Genomic DNA, 17,434 nt, shown 5'->3' on the forward strand with positions numbered 1-17,434 from the left:
TGAAGGTTTATCCAGTAATCAGATACAAATGTGAGTGTTTTAATTTTGAGGTGAAACCCCATTCGGCAGAAAGATTTAATTATCTGACACTCTTCCGCACAACCTACATGACACCGGAAGGACTGCATATCAAAATAGTCCGGCTTGCAAGTAGTTCCGGTTGACAAGTGTCCGTATAAATGTCAACTGGTGCTCGTGTTAAGGGTAAGTCACGTCTACATAAGTGAGACTTAGATTTCTGAATTAAACCATGCAAGGTTTTCAGTCTCAGTTTTTTCCTTAACCATCGAAATCAGGGGAGAGCGCGAACGCAGTCCCCCACTACCAGAAATTATGCAGTCGAGATTCCCACATTTGGGGAATTCGCAAGGGTCAGCACAGCCGGAGTGCAATGGCTGAGCCTCGCCCTGGGTGAACCACCTTCTTGATCATGGTATCTCCCCTGCCAGGTAAGTATGAGTTGTACAAGAAACACGGTCACAAGTCATTTGCACAGATGCCATCTTCAGTCACGGGATCTTCTACTACGTTCGCGCACATTAACTCACTCACACTCACTAGACGAGTAAAAATGTATATATCAGGCTAAGTATTGCTTTTTGGTAGTTTAATTAAACAAACCACTATGAAATAGGTGAAAGGATTTTGTAAAATCCCATCATGCACCGCTTCGTTTCTACCAAATATGCAAAACAGGAGTCGCCCCGCCTACACGCCTGGACGTCACCCAGTTTTTGTCTGTGTAGTCAAACAGATGCTCATGTCTTCCCCCCGATGTATGTATCGCCGTTATTTTGCAACACTTCGCTTAAATTTATTTTGAATGAGTCATCCATTTATATGTATTAGCACAGTCTGATTAAAAAAAAAAATCTACATTTGGAAATATACGTTTGAAACTATTGTTTGTATGACCACCGATGTTACGAATAGTGAAATGTCGTTCGCGAACGAACCGGTTCTTAGATATGTCTCTTTGAAGTGAACAACTAGAGTCGGCTCTTAATATGGAGCCGCTTATAGGAGCCGATTCCGCAACCCCTTCGGTTAAAGTCGCCCGTGATGGGTCAAATCCGTGGTGTCAAAAACATACAACTGAGGACGTTGTATGTTTTTGACATTAGGAATTCATTTTACCTTATTTTTGGTCGAAAATTATGTTAGCAACGAACAACCTCAGGAGCAACTTGGGAGCTGAAAGAGCCGGTTCTTTTTGGTGATCTTGGCCAAAAGAAACGGCTCTTTAAAAAGAGCTGGAATTCCCATCACTATATACTAATAATACACTTTTACGCTGAGCTCATGACACACATATACGTTGACGGGTAATTATTACTGATATAAGTAAAGTTATATAAATGTAGTATTTGATTTTCACCGGTAGAGGGGGTGCACCGTTCCTGGAGGTACTGCAATACCAGGTCGATGCGTGGAGTGGACGGAGCAAGCCCCTATTCCATCTCCCTGTTCCAAAAATCAATTTAATATATGGTCCCCGGATAGGGGACGTATCAGATATTAAACTGATAAGAACAGATACTACACTTGATCTTAGCCAAAAGGCCGAGAAGCGATAACCTAGAACAGAAACAGGGGACTGTTTGACTCTTGACAGTAAAAGCTTCAGTCACGGTGCCAAAAGTCAAATCACCCAAAAAGAACGTATTTACATGCCAAACAACAACTAATCATAGTTAGGCGATGATACGGACAATTTTGCGATTTATAAGACTTAAAATGCAACAAAAGCTAAACAGCTTTTGGATTCTGCGGGTCATGTGATCCAAGGTGGTCCAATGGGAAGCCAGCAATGAATGCATTTTCTGGTATCACAATGTTCTTTGATAAAAACCGATTCATGGATTTACAATAATAATAATAATAATACACAAACATGGATGTTTTATTTTTTGTGCTGAAACGTTATTTGATTAACACTTGACCGAAAATCAATTTAAAAATACAGAATAAGACAATGTGTATTTCCGACCATTCAACGAATGGGGGAACCGTCAGTCAGTCACGTGATGCACGTTGGACCAAAAGAAATGACACTTATTTCATTTAATAAAAATAATATTACATTTCATTTATAGGCACCTTTCAAAACTCTCAAAGACACTTTACAGCCACATGATAAGAAAAAAAAAATCTGCCCACTCAACCCGGAAGCGAATCGCGTTAAAGACCCCCCCAAAAAGACGACAAACCAACGAGTTTTTTCGATTTTTTTATGTCAGATAAATATTTAACTTTCAATTGTTTTGTGGTGTGTCAGCAAGATAATTCCGAATATGTTAATGCTGCGCTTGTAAATTGAATTTATTATTATTATTATTATTATTATTATAAATCATTCAGTGGAACTTGAAAGTCAAACACCTGCGAGTACCTACGAGAAACGTCATTTTTAAATAGCTACCAGTAAAAGAGTTCTAATGGATGGCAACGACATCGAATACAGTATATGCACAAACGGCTTGTTCCCGTCAAGCAAACTTCCAAAAAATGAGGCTAGTTGCTCATGTGTCTCTCTGTCTTTCTTCCCTTTCAATTGAAAACGACAAAAGTAGCACGTGAGCGTATAAACATGCCTACTTCCTGTTTGTCACGTTCTTTCAGGTGTGTCGCACAATGAGATGGAACGAGGGGCTTTCAACTTACGCCGGTGAACCAAAGTGCTCGTTTTATTTCCTTTCTCAACTCGGCAAAGCAAGGAAGGCCCGATGCTGTTTGGTCTTCTTCTTCCTTGAGTTATGTGTGAGTGTGGGTACGTGTTTACTCAGTAATCTCCTGCTCAACCTGTCTGATCGGTGCATGCTGGCCGTGCAGGTATGAACACACACACTCAACAAGTGCCTGAACAGGAGGCACCAGGAAGACTCTGAGGAAAAAAATGTCGGAATCATCACTTGGCAACGACTGAAAAACCTTACGAAAAGATCAGGTGGCTGGTTTAAAGGAGATTCTTCTTGGTGCTCTTCAACCAACCGATGGCTCTGAGATGCTAATGTTATACTACAGGCTCTGGGATATCCACGACGTTGCCGTGCTCTTTTGCTTCATGTTGTACATGTGTCATCGAGGTAAGAACTTCACGTCTTTTCAAGATCTGAAGTCTTTTCTGCTGAGGTCTACAGAAGAAGAAAAGAAAGGAATGAAAAGGTCGATAAAGGCTCTTGTAACGATCACATGTATTTACAATTCTAAATACATTTAAAAATGGGAAACAATGTCCTTCCATTGCTTTTTACCTTTTCACTATAATAATAGATTTCATTTATAAGCGCCATTGAAAACTCTCAGTAAACTCACGAAAGAATGTGTGTTCAAAAGGCAACTTTATTTTGAAAAGTTAATAATATTGTTAATAATAATAATACATTTCATTTCTAAGTGCCTTTCAAAATTGTCAAGGTCACTTTCCAGGCACAGGATAAGTTTTTCTATGGGTGAGCAGCGGCAGCCACATGCACCAGTGTTCACTCAACCCGGAAGTAACTCAAATAGATAGAAAGCTAGCTAATATATAGATAGCTAATGTACTCGAACTCTGGAACTCACTTCCTCTCAACTTGTAGCTCTTTGTCTTGCTTCTATTTATATTTGTATTTTATTTATTGTATTCTATTTGTGATTGTATTTTATTGATTATAGTACCTGTGCTTATCTGTGACTGTAAAGTGTCCTTGAGAGCTTTGAAAGGCGCTTGAAATGAAATGTATTATTATTGTCTCCTTCCAAGCCGGGGCCATCTCCATCCAGTCCCCCCAGAAGAGCCTAACCCAGTCCGTGCAGGAAGACGTGTTCTTCTCCATGAACGTGACCTGCAATGGAACCCCCACCATTCAATGGAACTTCATGTCCAGCTCAGTGAGCCGTGCCATCGGGATCTGGCAACCAGGCGCTTTCATCAACATCACCGCCGACTATAGCAGCCGCGTGGAGGCGCACGACAACGGCTCCATGGTCCTGTCGGATCTGCGCTTGCAGGACAGCGGCTACTACACGGTGACCGTCAGCGACAAGACAGGAGGAAGCAAGGATGCCGGATTTGTCCTGAAAGTTAACGGTGAGCGAAAGGAGACCTGTTAAGTGTATATTTAAAGCCAGCGGCCGGCCCGCCATGCGTGTCACTCCGAGGCCTTCAGTAGTGCTATGTCCGAATCAATTGGCTTTAAGTGTGGTGTGATATTACTCCACGTCCATTAGAGGGTGCCGTTGTACAGGAAGTAACTTGTGACTTGAAGAAACTTACGAAATACTGTTATTAAACTTTTTAAATTGTTAAAATGAAGCGGCGACCTGATAATTGCAATATTATGTGCTATTTTTACTAGCTTGGGAGCTGTCCAACCTTTCTTAATGATGTCCATCAATTCTTGAAAAGTCCGTCTTTAACAGTATATCTGGAAACAAATCAATTTCTTCTCCTCCTTCCGCCATTGGGCCGTTGTGGGTTGCCAAAACCGCTATTAAATGAACATAAAAATATATTTGCTTATGCAGCTCGCTATAGATACAACCGTACTAGCTCTGGCCAGTATGCATTTATCACCTAGCGGCTAGTGATACTATGATTGTGTACAATCATGTGACTAGCCAATCATAGTTTGCGAAAACTGACGTTTCCAACGCCTTCCAGCAGGCCTCAGGTTGCCAACTTCAACTCTGATTGGCCTGCAGAACTGATTGTGAAGGCGTCAAGGTCGGTTTCTGACCCTGGTAACAAATGACGGCAGAAATGTGATTGGCTGAATTGTTAATAATCTGGACTGTTTATTTATCTACTTCAGGTATGCAGCATGTACAAAAACACAAACAAACAAATAATAATACATTTCATTTCTAAGCGCCTTTCAAAACTCTCAAGGTCACTTGACAGTCGCTGGATCAGTTTTTCTGCGGGTGAGCGGCGGCAGCCACACGCGCCCGCGTTCAACTCAACCCGGAGTAATTCAAATAGAAAGCTTGCTAGTTAGCTAATAGAATGCTAGATAGCTAACTACATAGCTAATATGTTTGCTGACCCAAATAGCTAACCCACTAGCTAGCTATCTTACTAATAGCTAGCTCTCTAGATAGCTTGGTAACTAGATAGCTAATGTTTCCTGACTCAAATGGCTAGCTAGTTAGCTATATTGCTAATAGATAGCTTGCTAGCTAGATATCTGTTTCCTGACTCAACAACTAGCTTTCTTTGTTTCTCTCTCCAGAGGTTCTTTATGAGGACCTGCAGTACCTGTCAGTGTCGGCCTTAGCGCTGGCGTGCTTGGCAGCCATCCTCATGCTGGCCGTGTGGCTCTTGGACAAAGCCTACACCAAGATTGTAGCGTGGCGACGCAGGAAGGAGATGCCAGGTTGGAGCCTATTTTGCGGCGAACTCCCCCCAAAAAGTTTTTGGTTTTAGTTTGAACTAAAATGCGCCGAAAATAAGTATTTTAACTCATTCACTGCCATTCAGGAATTGAAAATATGACGTAGAGCGTCGTTCCTGAATTTGTTCGGGTTTTGTTTTTTCATGCTTGGGTGCCGATAAAGCGCTGGCCGTAGCCTCTGGCAATGTTTTTTTTAATTTTCCACAAGGGGCAGCATTTCCCTTTTATCCATGTTAGCGCTTTGTTCCAGGAGCTTCAGGTGTTGTTAAAGCGCTACATAAACCAATCGCACTGTATTTTGTAAAGCAGTCCCCATTTCAAGTTCGTATAACTCCAGACCCATGTCATTTAGGAATTCACTCTTTTTTTCCTGATGCAGCAGTGGTCCCCAACCTTTTTTTTGCGCCATGGACCGGTTTAATGTCAGACAATATTTTCACGGACCGGCGGATAAATACAACAACTCATTTTGCTAGCTTACAGTGGGCTAATTTTAGCGGTATGTATCACGTGACCTAGACAAGCGTTTTGACATGTGTCAAGAGTAAGTCATTGATGGATGTAATCTGGTAATTTTTCATTTTTCAAAATAAGTTTTGACTATAATAAATAAAACGGAAATGATGTAAATTATGTATTCTTTCTGCGCGGCCCGATACCAAATGACACTTGGACCGGTACCGGTCCCCGGCCCGGGGGTTGGAGACCTCTGGTCTAAGGTTTCTTATGCTGCATTGAATGTTTATGTTGTCCTAAAATTCCATTATTTTGTAGGTCCTTCTACTTGAAGTCACTGTTGTATTAGTACACGAACACAGTACTTGCGCCGCATTTGATTCGCTACAGTAAGTTTGCGTTATCTATTGCGCGACACTTCAGGCGTGTTTTTCAGTACAAAGGTTGTTGAGAGTCTCAAGTAACTTTGTGACTTGACCAATGACTCTACCCTTTTTTTTCTTGTTGCAGCAAATGACGCAACGGAGCTTCAACCTCTTTGAAAACGTTTTGCCCACGTTACTTTTTCCTCATGGAACAGGAAGGACCATCTTTTTTTTTGTTTCTTCAACGCAATGGCTTTGGTGGATGAAAACTGAGACTGAGACGCTTGATTATTTTTTTTTTTTTTGGTTATTATTTTATACGTGTTCAACACTGTAAATATAAAGTGTATTTATTGCCAGAGCATAAGTGATTGTTTGGTGTAACTGCCTGCTCACTAGGTCACTGGTATCTTCACTAACATCAACAGAGAAGAAACAAAAGAGGCTCTCAAACTTTTTGGGGACCCCGTATAAGTAAGTAATGATGAAATTTGGTCAAGGGATGTGGAAGGAGGGGATTTTACAGCAGCAAAGTTATGGGAGGAAGAAGTAGTAAAACAAAATAAAGTAGCTGCTGTAAAGGCAGCCACTCTCGCGGCAATATCTTGAAGTCAAAAGAATAAAAAAAAAACTACACAAAAACAAGATATGACAGCACAAAGAAAACACAATCATTCAATCCTCAGCACTTTCTGCACCCTCTTTTTTGCATGAAGCACTTCTGGATGAAACAGGAGAGGATCAAAGTGTTGTTTTCACCGGTGGATCAGGGCCATCATGGTGAAATGTGCACGTCTGCTACAAGCTAAATGTTAAAAGCAAACCCGAAGCTGTAGCATCCATTGACGAAAAAAGACTGTCTCACATCTCCTGTACCATGTGAATCCGCCTCAATTCCAAGCTGCGACCGTATCTAAATCAAAACATGATACTTTAATTTTCGGCAAAAGTAAGAATGCATGTTCAAAAGGCAACTTTATTTTGAAAAGTTAATAATATTGTGAACAATAATAATACATTTCATTTCTAAGCACCTTTCAAAACTCTCAAGGTCACTTTACAGTCACAGGATAAGATTTTTTGTGGGCGAGCAGCAGCAACCACACGCGCCAGCGTTCACTCAAACCGAAAGTAACTCAAATAGATAGAAAGCTAGCTAATAGATAGCTAGCCAGCTAGCTAGATAGCAAATAGAGCTAGCTAGCAGCAAGATAGCAAATAGAGATCTAGCTAGCTAGATAGACGCTCCAGCGTTCACTCAACCCAGAAGTAACTCAAATAGATAGAAAGCTAGCTAGCTAATAGATACAGTAATAATAATAATACATTTCATTTAGAAGTACATTTATTTTGGAGAAAATTGATTTTTTTTTATTCACCTTTTTGTTAAATAACAAATCTTATTATACTGTACTTGAAAAATACCCATTTTCTCTAGAAAGACAACAAATGTAAAAGTAGGTTTAGGTATGACATTTTTAATGTCTAAATGATTTACATAAAACCACTTCCTGGCTCACAGATCCCAAGTTTGAGAAGCACTGCATTTGAAGGGCAAAGAGGAACACGAGCAGAGCAGACATTTGGCTCTTTATTCTCTCGGAAAGTCAACAGTGGACGGATGTGAGCAGGCAGTCAACACAAGTCTTGTAAATACCCTCCTTGGAAGAACGGTAAGGGGCCTGGATTATTTGTGGATTTCCGGTCACATGACATATACAGCGAAAATGCCGGTCGATTTGAAGAGGCTTACGTTTAAGGGCAATGGGTCAGGGCGGCCATGAGGAGCTCCATCTTGTAGACAAAGTTACGTCCCTCCATTTTATTCCAGTGGACCTCCTTATACGGACCCCTGAGTTGGCTCCACTTACCGTCCTGGATGACCTCACTCTTGGGGAGCTCCTTGGTCTGGTTACGCGGGAACTGGACCAAAACCCTGCACCCGCTCTCTGGACCATTACGCACTGTGGGGGGAGGGGGTGGAGAATACCGGAACTTCAACTTTATTGATCATGTATGTTAACAGGTGCCATGCAATTCCGTGGGAAGTTAAATTCGGGATCAATTTGGAAAATTTTCAGGGAAATTCTTTTGTGAGTACCAGTTTGATTAAAATATGTAAACGGTATTCATGATTTACGTATTAACCACGCACACACACACACATAAACACACACAGTGAGCAAAAAGTGTGTGTATCCAAGTGAAATGAAAATACACACCAAAAAATCATTTTGGGTGAATTTGTGAGGATCTCTCTGAATAATAATAACAATAATAATAATAATAATAATAATAATAATAATAATAATACATTTTAAGCGCCTTCAAAGCTCTCAAGGACACTTTACAGTCACAGACAAGCATAGGTACTATAATAAATAATAGATGCCTATTAGACCCTCTAGAAGCCTTTAGAATGAAAAACTTGTGAGGACCGGTAAAAAATGTCTTGTGTATGTATGGTATAAAATGTGAGTGGTCCTCACAAGACTAGTCATACAAACATACACACACATTAAATTGTAATCACTAATCAAGGGAACCACTTGATGAGACTGATCAAACGTCAGCGCCGGGAACCAATCAAGCTACAAAAAAAAATCTGCAGAAAAAAAATCAACGATACACTGAAACCGCGAAGTAGCGGGGGATTACTGTAATCCTATTATTCAACCCATCAATATCGCAAATAATCTTGACAATGCCCCACCTGTGAGGAAGCGTCTTACCCGAGATGGCGTACTCTCCGTTAGGGGAAGCCACGGTGACGGCCGAGGCGTTCCCGATGCTCTCCACCGGCCCGAGGCCGACGTGGTTGCTAAAACTCAGCACGTGCCAGCCCATCACTTTGGCCAGTTGTTGCACCGCATGCACCTGGTGCTGGGACATCTGCAACAAGGATCAAAACATCATCTTTGAGACTAACGCTTCAACACATTTCAGACGTGTCGGTAAAAAAAAAGAAGGCGAAAATCCTGCATGGTGCAAAGGATGCATCCCTGTACCTGTGAGAGGAGGAAGTCCTGCAATTCCTGCTCCTGATGTGACAGAGTGACCACGCGTCCGTCTCGGTGCACCACTCGGATCTGCTCCACGCCAATGTTGAGCTGCAACTGGATGGACCTAAACGATAAATACACAGAGTCCAGTAGAACCATAGCCCATATATAGTGATACCGCAGCTTAAGAACTTCATTGGTTCCCGGAAACTGTGTGTAAGGTGAAAATTTCATCTGCCAAACATTTAGTTCCCATAAGAAACCATTAAAATGAGAATAATCCGTTCCCAAGACCCCATAAAATGTAATTTTCTATGAAATAAGCCTTAAAACTACACAAAATATACTTTATTTAACGTATAATAAATGTGCTGTTGTATTGTATTTAAAGAAATAAACTGTATTGTATAATAAAATAGTTTTATTTACCTATGTGATGGTAGTTGTCAATGGATGACAAACGTCCAGGTTGCCTCTTGATGATATCCGAGTGAAGATGCCGTGCTCTCTCGGCAATAATACCCTCACTCACACCGTGCCCTGACAGCTGCTTTTCGTTCATCCAAATCAACAGAAGTTTTTCAACTTCTTCTAATGCCTGAGACCGTTGCTTAGACAACACTGAAACATCCTTAGCCACATGTAGCAATGGTCGACTTTGCATACTGGTAGTGGGACGCTAAGTCACACAAACGCACACCTCGTTCGTATTATTCGATGATGTCCTTCTTCTGCTCGACCGTAATTTAGTTTTGTGACCTCTTCGGCTGAACACTAGCCTGCGGAGGGGTGTTTTTCAGTGCCATAATAGCAAAAGTATCCTTGATAACAAACCACGTCTGCATTCAAGTAAAGGGTTGATGAAAACTGCTTCCGCCACTTACTTGCAGATTTGCTCGTAGCTCTGAGAGGTGATCAGCACTTTGACGCTGGACTCGTACACGTCGTTAATGTTGGACCAGTGGGCTTGAATTTGAGGGTCTTCGATGCGGCTGGCCAGGCTGTCAATAGTGCGTGCGGTCCTGAGAAAATGCACCAAAGTTGTGTACTCGGTAATAAAATTGCAATAAGATCGAACATTTCAAACTGGAGGAATTTGAGACCAGACAGAACATTGTGACTTTTCATGTTGGAAATAGACACCCTTTTTTTATTTATATAACATTTCGGGCTCCATGTTGTAGTTATGTTGAATTGGTGTAAGGGTCCTTGGAAATATTCTAAAAGTAGTCCTTTGGACCCAAAAGGTTTTTGAAAATATTTATTGTAATAATATATCAGTGCAGCTGCTCCAGTCACTATGGTTAAAGGAACGTAAATATGTACTGAGTAAATATCGCAGAGGACCTTTATTGTATATCTGCAAGCTGCTACAGATAATGTCTGTATTTCACATAGTTTCATACTGTGTTGCAATGCCGCATTCACGCTTCATAACTGACTTGCCAGACAGCAAATTTATAAAAAAACTTTCATTCAATGCAGATGACAACTCAGGAAGTGTCATTATATCGAACCATATTATGGAAAATGCGCGTCACTGCCAGACATATGCAAAAATGTGTCGACTCCAGTGCCAGGGTTTTTGTCATTGTCACTTTGAATTCCAGGAACCACAATATATTACGTTTTAGGACGACTCAAACATTCAATGCAGCGTAAGAAAAATTAGACTCTTCTTTCAACATCATCAAAAAAAAGAGTTTCTGCCACCAGGCAGTCAGGAGACTCAACTCCCTCCCAGCCCTGCCCCCCCTGCCTCTTCCCACTGCCACACTCACCAAACCCTGAGTATATGCTACATGCTGTACTATCATCCTGAACTCTATTTTTTTTTCTGCAAGACACCACTTCAACCTTTTTTTTGTTTTGTTTTTGCATTACTACACTACGTCACTTTGCATACGACACTAGCCCACTTTACATTCAGAAATTACATGTATTGTCTGTTGTCAATTGTCTGTCTTTTTTTAGCTTTGCACGCTGGGTCCGAGAGGACATTAATTTCATCTGTGCTGTATGTCATGCATATTAGCGTATTTCACAATAAAGCTGACTTGACTTGGATGAGCTTGAAATGAGGGCGTCTGTTCAAAATACAATGCAATACATACATGTCGGTTTATATAGCGCTTTAACAACAGCTGAAGCTGGAACAAAGCGCTAACATGGAAAAAAAAGGGAAATGCTATCCCCTTGCGGAAGGGAAAAACACTGCCAGAGGTCTGGCCGGCGCTTTATCGACAACCAAGCATGAAAAAACAAAACCCAAACAAATTCGGGAATGGCGCTCTACGTCATATTTTCAACTCGCGAATAAATTTGTGAATGAGTTAATACCTTTCCACCAAATAACTGTTTGTTGTTTGTTTATATGCCTTTTTTTGTGTATGTCAGCACTCTGTCCTGATGCGACATCACAATACCGATAATTAACATGATAATCACACCAACACTCAAGATCAATGATGTGATTAGCTAAGACAGGGGAAGTCGCTATGTTTGGAGGGTATGATGGAAAAATGTTATAATTTCTGGCCCACTAATGTGCCACTTAGACAGCGGTTAAAAATCAGTGATGCAACAGAAGCCGTTTTACCGGCTCCGTAGGAAGATGTGCTTGGCCTGTTTGATAATCTTCTCCAGGAGACCCTCTCTCTGCTGCAAGCTGCTGATCTCGGTCTTATCGTAGGCCATCGGTCCGGCCAGACGTAGGCGCTTGTGGGCAAACGGGGCGGTGGCAGGATGTGGCATGACGATGGAACTCAGATGCTGCTTGTGGAACTGCAACGTTGACAAAGGAAAGCAGAAAAGGTTATCTAAAGCAGGCGGGCACAAAAATACGAAACTATTCAGAAAGTACAAATAGGACTTATGAGGATGTGCTAAAAAATATCGTTTTGGCTATCTGGCTGGCTAGCTATTAGCTATATAGCTTGCTAGCTATTAGCTGTCTAGTTGGCTATATATTAGCTAGCTAGCTAGCTCTCTATCAATTTGAGTTACTTCCGGGTTCAAAGATATTAAACTATTCAGAAAGTACAAACAGGACTTATGAGATGGTGCTAAAAATATATATACTTTCAGCTATCTGGCTGGCTAAATATGTAGCTGGCTAGCTATTAGATGTCTAGCTGGCTGGCTGTTAGCTGTCTAATTGGCTATATATTAGTTATCCATTAGCTAGCTAGCCCTCTATCGATTTGAGTTACTTCTGGGTTCAAAGATACTTAAACTATTCAGAAAGTACAAATAGGACTTATGAGGATGTGCTAAAAATATAGTTTTGGCTATCTGGCTGTTAGCTTTCTACTCTGCTATATGGCTATCTATTAGCCCTCCATTAGCTACCTAGCTAGCTTTCTATCTATTTGAGTTACTTCCGGGTTGAGTGAACGTTGGTGCGTGTGGCTGTCCCTGCTCACCCACAGAAAAACTTGTCATGTGATTGTAAAGTGACCTTGATGGTTTGAAAGGCGCTAATAAATACAATGTATTATTATTATTATTATTATTACTACTACTACTATTATTAATAATACCAATGTATTGAATCACGATTAAGAAATCCATTCATCCATCCATTTTCTATTCATTTGTCATGGATTTCATAACTCATGTCAACAATGAAAATTCATCTTGAAACACAACTTAATGGAACACAAAAGAAAATAAATGAGCAATTATCATCACAGCTTTAAAAAGTCTTACTTCTCGCATCATCTGATGGAGGTTATGTTCCAGAACGTAGAGATGGTCATCAGGTTTAGGTTTCTCCGGAGACGCACGGTGGTTTCGTTTCTCTGTTGTCGAGTAGCACAATGAGATGGACAGTTGCAAACCTGCCGAGGCACAATGGGGATTGATGAGCGCCGAGGCGTATGTGGAACTGTCGCGGCTTGGAATTGAAGCGGATTTAGGTGGGATGTGGAACTGTCGCGGCATGGAATTGAAGTGGATTTACGTGGGACACGAGATGCGAGTCATCTCTTTTTGTCAGTGGATGCCACAGTTTTGTGTTTGTGTTCAACATTTAGCTTGACGACGTGAGCTTGTGACCATGACGTCCCTGGTCCACTGGTGAAAAGGACGCTTTGATTCTCTCCTGTTTCATATAGAACTGCTTCATACAACAAATATTTTTTTTTTTTTTTGACTTCAAGATGGCGCCGCGAGAGTGGTTGCCTTTACAGCAGCTCTTCCATTTTGTTTTTCTACTTCTTCCTTTCCTTTCCTCATACTTTCATGACTTTGCCGCTGTGAAATGTACATTTCTCCACTGCGAGACTAATAAAACCTAATCTAATCTAAAACAGAAAGTATTTTTTTAACTGCTCTTTTTTGCAGAGTTTAAAAAAGGGAATCATTCTGACTTTATTATGTGTAAATATTCAAGCCACAGTCAGAGGCATTCCGAGTACCTGGAAAAGGCTGAGAGATGATCTGATTTTTGACGACAATGTGAGGGATCTGGGACTTGATTTGGACCGCTTCCCTCGACAGCTGCGCAAAGATCTCCTTGCAGAGCAGAACATTTTGAGCTGCCTCCAGCTTCACGTGCCACGGCTGAGAACCTGGTAACATGACACATGATGAAAAAAATTGAGGATAGCTTCATCATAGACAGGATAGATATTCTGGAGATTGATGACCCACCTCCTTTGGTTTTTGGTTGTCTCCTGAACAAGTTGAGCGTTCCGAGATCGCCAATGTCTGGAGCTTGTTTCTGGATGGAAACCTGCATGAAAATATCATGTCCGCTACTATTTTAAGAAAACGAAACAGAAATATTTGACAATCAACCAAACATTTCATAATCTTGTTTGAAAAGTACACTGAATTCTAAGACATTGTTAGTCACTTCAAATATGCACATCTAACCTACATTCCTATGGGTTGACAAAAATAGCGACAGTGATACCTCGGTTTACGAACGCTTTAGCTAACGGACTTTTCCACACCCACTTTCTTTGAGTGCACTCAGTGCAGACATGGCTTGTTATGGAGTGGATACTTTTGCTCTTTTGGGACTGAAAAAGACCCCACCACATGCTAGAGTTCAGCCGAAGAGGACACAAAAGAAAATTACGGTCGAGCAGAAGAAGGAGATCGTTGAGAAACACGAACGAGGTGTGCGTTTGTGTGACTTAGCGTCCCAGTATGCTAAGTCAACCATTGCTACGTGTGACTAAGGGTGTTTCTTTGTTATCTAAGCAACGGTCTCAGGAAATACAAGAGGTTGAAAACTTCTGTTGATTTGGATTAATGAAAATCAGCTAGCAGGGGACATTGTGAGTGAGGGTATTATCGCCGAGAAAGCACGGCAACTTCACTCGGATATCATCGAAAGGCAACTACATCAACGACCATCACAAAGGCAAATAAAAAGACTTGATGATCCAGTAGAGTTTATTTCTTTAATTACAATACCATAGCACATTTATTATACGTTAAATACGGTATATTTTGTGTAGTTTTAAAGTTTATTTAGTAGAAAATTATGTTTTATGGGGACCTGGAAACAGATCATTATCATTTTTAATGGTTTCCTATGGGAAATTAATGTTTGGAATACACACTTTTCGCCTTACACACACTTTCTGGGAACCAATTATGTTCGTAAGCTGAGGTATCAATGACCAAACACCAAGAAAATTGGAAGATGACATCCAGAGAAACGTTTGTCGCAAAATGGTGCCAATTGAGATTTGAGGGATTCGATGAAAAGGGGCAAAATATAGACGAATTTTACTGAAGAAAGCATGCAATCTCACTCCTTTACCTTTATATAGGCAGATCCCTCAAGATCACTGGGGATCTGTACATCAAGAGGACAGTAATCCTCCGGGATTTTTTTGTCCAGATCGATATCGGTGTTCTTGATCACCTCGAATGAGCCGTGATGAGGAAACAGAGAGCCTGCATGGAGATTGACACCATCTTAGTTTTCACAGACCCATGCCGGTTGACAACGCAACCGTTTCCTAAAGCTTTCAATCACCTGCACTCCTGTAGCTGAGATCTCCGAGGATCTTGTCACCGACTTTGCGCAGCTTCCACTGCGAGCGCAACCGCAGCAGTTCCGCGTTGAAGTCTCGCTGCCTCCGGTTCTCTTGGTTCTCGGCGACCGACTTATTGAGCTTTTCTGCACCTTTCAGAAGAAGCTGTGCAGCTGTGGCCAGAGATTTCTTTTTGCTCATCAGCTGGAACACTTGAGGGGTCTGAACCAAAAAATGAACATGAGGAAATTTAACTAAAAACATATTTTGAAAGAAAAAAAATTAAGACGGGCAGCCAGATGGTCTAATGGTTAGTTATATATCATTATCACTGGCTCCCGGTCAAATATAGAATCAACTTTAAAATTCTTCTTTATACATTTAAAGCTATCTATAACCTTGCCCCTCCTTACCTATCTGACCTTCTTCAAATTTCTATTCCCTCTCGTTCCCTAAGATGCTCTTCCTCCCTCCACCTCTGTATGCCCCCATGCCCGTCTCAGCACGATGGGGGACAGAGCTTTCAGCTGCTCTGCCCTCAAACTCTGGAACTCACTTCCTCTCAAAATTCGTAACATCGATTCTCTTCCCACCTTCAAATCCCATCAACAACCACCTATTTAAAATCACATTTTCTGTGTAGCTCTTTCTCTTGTTTTTATTTATAACTGTGTTTTATTTCTTGTATTCTATTTCTGATTGTATATTATATTACCTATGCTTGTCTGTGACTGTAAAGTGTCCTTGAGAGCTTTGAAAGGTGCTAAAAATGAAATGTATTATTATTAAGTTAAACAGCCTTTTACTCAGACAAAACTGTGGTTGTTTTTTTTTGTTTTCTTCAAGGCAAAATAAAACACAAGTCTGACGATTTCCGAAAAAGTTCATCAAAACAATGGACATGTACTCCTGAGATGTGTACTGCATTGTCAGTCAGTATATCTGCACAGCAATTTAACTTGACCTTGCTCATGGATGGATCTTGAGAAACTGGGTCAAGCGCCATGTACTTCTTCTCCTTCACCACACAAAGCACATCATAAAGGACACACATTTCGGTCAGGGCACTGCGCAAGTTGTTACGCACGGAGTCCCACGGCCATAGGGACGGCTGGAATTTCACTGTTCCTGTGTGAAAAAGAAATGGTATAAAAGAAAATCCTTCACCGGGCATACGCAAAACACACAGTTGTCCTTGTGATACCTTCTTCTTCGTCTGGATCTTGTTTACACCACTCGCGATCGCGGGATTCGCCATCAGCTCCCTCCTCCTCAGAGTCGGATCCTTGGCTGAAGTCGATCCGTTGTGCCAATTTAGCCAAATTCTGGGACATGGACAGGGGTGGCACATACGTCTCGGTTCCATCTAGGGCCACCTCCTGCACCTGCTTCTCACAGGAAGACTCGATACTGACCCTCACACTCGGACCACTGGCCATGATGACAGGGCTGACATGCGGACAGCGAGAGAACGACAGCATTGTATGATGACTTCTGCAATGTGAAAATATTAAGCACTGTATTTGCATAGTCTACGTTTTTCCTCTACTGTCCTTTCTGAACCCGATTCATGGGTTGCTGCAGGGAATAAAAACCCTCTTCCATCTTTCTGTATCCTCTGCAAGGCATTCTTTCACATCCTTCACATCTGTAAATTTCCTTTTTGGCCCTTCTCTTTGCCTCCGGTTTTTTTTGCACATATCCAAACCATCTTTACATGTCCATTCGTAAACATTACAGACCACTCTTCATTTTACTTGGTGCTCGTCTGTCAGAGATAACTCCTTACACTTTCCTACGCCAGCTCCATTTGAATTGTGGTTACTCCTTTAATTTATAAGCAATATTTCTTCACACTGCATTTCGAAGGATGTCCTATCGGTTGTTAGGAAATGCACTTGTACTATGTGATGCGGTTTAACCGATGCGAAAATATATATGTGTAGTTTTTCGATGTGCCTGGTTTTGCCAAGGGGGCAGCGTTTGCTATGCTAACCACGACGAATGTAGCTGGGTGCCAAACAGCGAAACGAGAACCTTGCCGTCAAACACTTATTTGATTGTATTATTTACTTACTTCTGCTTTTCAGCTTTTAAGTGTTAAGAATACAAAGACAATCCCTGTAGTTCTTTTTTGTTTCCGTTGTTACAAATTCATTTTACGGAAAATTTTGTCTCGATACTCTTCTTCGTCCACCACTTGGCGGATACCAACGTTCCTCGGTAAAATAGCG

At 41.2% G+C, this 17,434-nt stretch overlaps 2 protein-coding genes and 2 non-coding genes across 5 annotated transcripts; 1 reads left to right on the forward strand and 3 right to left on the reverse strand.

Moving 5' to 3' along the window:
* Window positions 1-293: 293 nt before the first annotated feature.
* Window positions 294-457, reverse strand: LOC148888731 (U1 spliceosomal RNA). The gene has a single exon (XR_016117261.1). It is a non-coding gene; the product is annotated as a U1 spliceosomal RNA (small nuclear RNA).
* A 927-nt stretch (window positions 458-1,384) lies between these two features.
* LOC148888732 (U2 spliceosomal RNA) lies at window positions 1,385-1,575 on the reverse strand. Its single transcript, XR_016117265.1, has one exon. It is a non-coding gene; the product is annotated as a U2 spliceosomal RNA (small nuclear RNA).
* Window positions 1,576-1,779: 204 nt separating this feature from the next.
* On the forward strand, window positions 1,780-6,566 carry vstm5 (V-set and transmembrane domain containing 5). Of its 2 annotated transcripts, XM_089014092.1 has the most exons (5): window positions 1,780-2,760; window positions 2,833-3,086; window positions 3,746-4,072; window positions 5,217-5,360; window positions 6,345-6,566. In XM_089014092.1, exons 2-5 carry the CDS (start codon window positions 3,005-3,007, stop codon window positions 6,374-6,376), a joined length of 585 nt encoding a protein of 194 aa, XP_088870218.1. In that variant the 5' UTR covers window positions 1,780-2,760; window positions 2,833-3,004; the 3' UTR covers window positions 6,377-6,566. The 2 variants fall into 2 exon arrangements, with proteins under 2 accessions (XP_088870218.1, XP_088870217.1); XM_089014091.1 differs by having other exon boundaries at window positions 1,780-3,086.
* Window positions 6,567-6,705: 139 nt separating this feature from the next.
* med17 (mediator complex subunit 17) lies at window positions 6,706-17,411 on the reverse strand. Its single transcript, XM_089014090.1, has 13 exons — window positions 17,278-17,411; window positions 16,405-16,649; window positions 16,165-16,328; window positions 15,203-15,422; window positions 14,984-15,120; window positions 13,858-13,939; window positions 13,623-13,775; window positions 12,913-13,043; window positions 11,801-11,985; window positions 10,086-10,223; window positions 9,208-9,325; window positions 8,932-9,091; window positions 6,706-8,163 (listed from the first exon to the last, which is right to left on the reverse strand). Exons 2-13 carry the CDS (start codon window positions 16,637-16,639, stop codon window positions 7,955-7,957), a joined length of 1,932 nt encoding a protein of 643 aa, XP_088870216.1. The 5' UTR covers window positions 16,640-16,649; window positions 17,278-17,411; the 3' UTR covers window positions 6,706-7,954.
* Between the last annotated feature and the right edge of the window lie 23 nt (window positions 17,412-17,434).

This window comes from Hippocampus bargibanti, linkage group LG14, assembly GCF_051943395.1.
Source record: "Hippocampus bargibanti isolate YZ-2025 linkage group LG14, ASM5194339v1, whole genome shotgun sequence".
NCBI lineage: Eukaryota > Metazoa > Chordata > Actinopteri > Syngnathiformes > Syngnathidae > Hippocampus > Hippocampus bargibanti.

Bases quoted from the DNA above. Each gene is read 5' to 3' on its own strand.
- vstm5 (XM_089014091.1), top strand. From the start codon at position 3,005: ATGCTAATGTTATACTACAGGCTCTGGGATATCCACGACGTTGCCGTG. The intron at 4,073-5,216 runs GTGAGCGAAAGG...TTCTCTCTCCAG, and splicing joins ATTTGTCCTGAAAGTTAACG to AGGTTCTTTATGAGGACCTG. The intron at 5,361-6,344 runs GTTGGAGCCTAT...TTCTTGTTGCAG, and splicing joins ACGCAGGAAGGAGATGCCAG to CAAATGACGCAACGGAGCTT.
- med17 (XM_089014090.1), bottom strand. From the start codon at position 16,639: ATGGCCAGTGGTCCGAGTGTGAGGGTCAGTATCGAGTCTTCCTGTGAG. The intron at 13,940-14,983 runs GTAAAGGAGTGA...ATTTTCATGCAG, and splicing joins AGGGATCTGCCTATATAAAG to GTTTCCATCCAGAAACAAGC. The intron at 13,044-13,622 runs GTACTCGGAATG...GTGCCTCGGCAG, and splicing joins CATCTCTCAGCCTTTTCCAG to GTTTGCAACTGTCCATCTCA.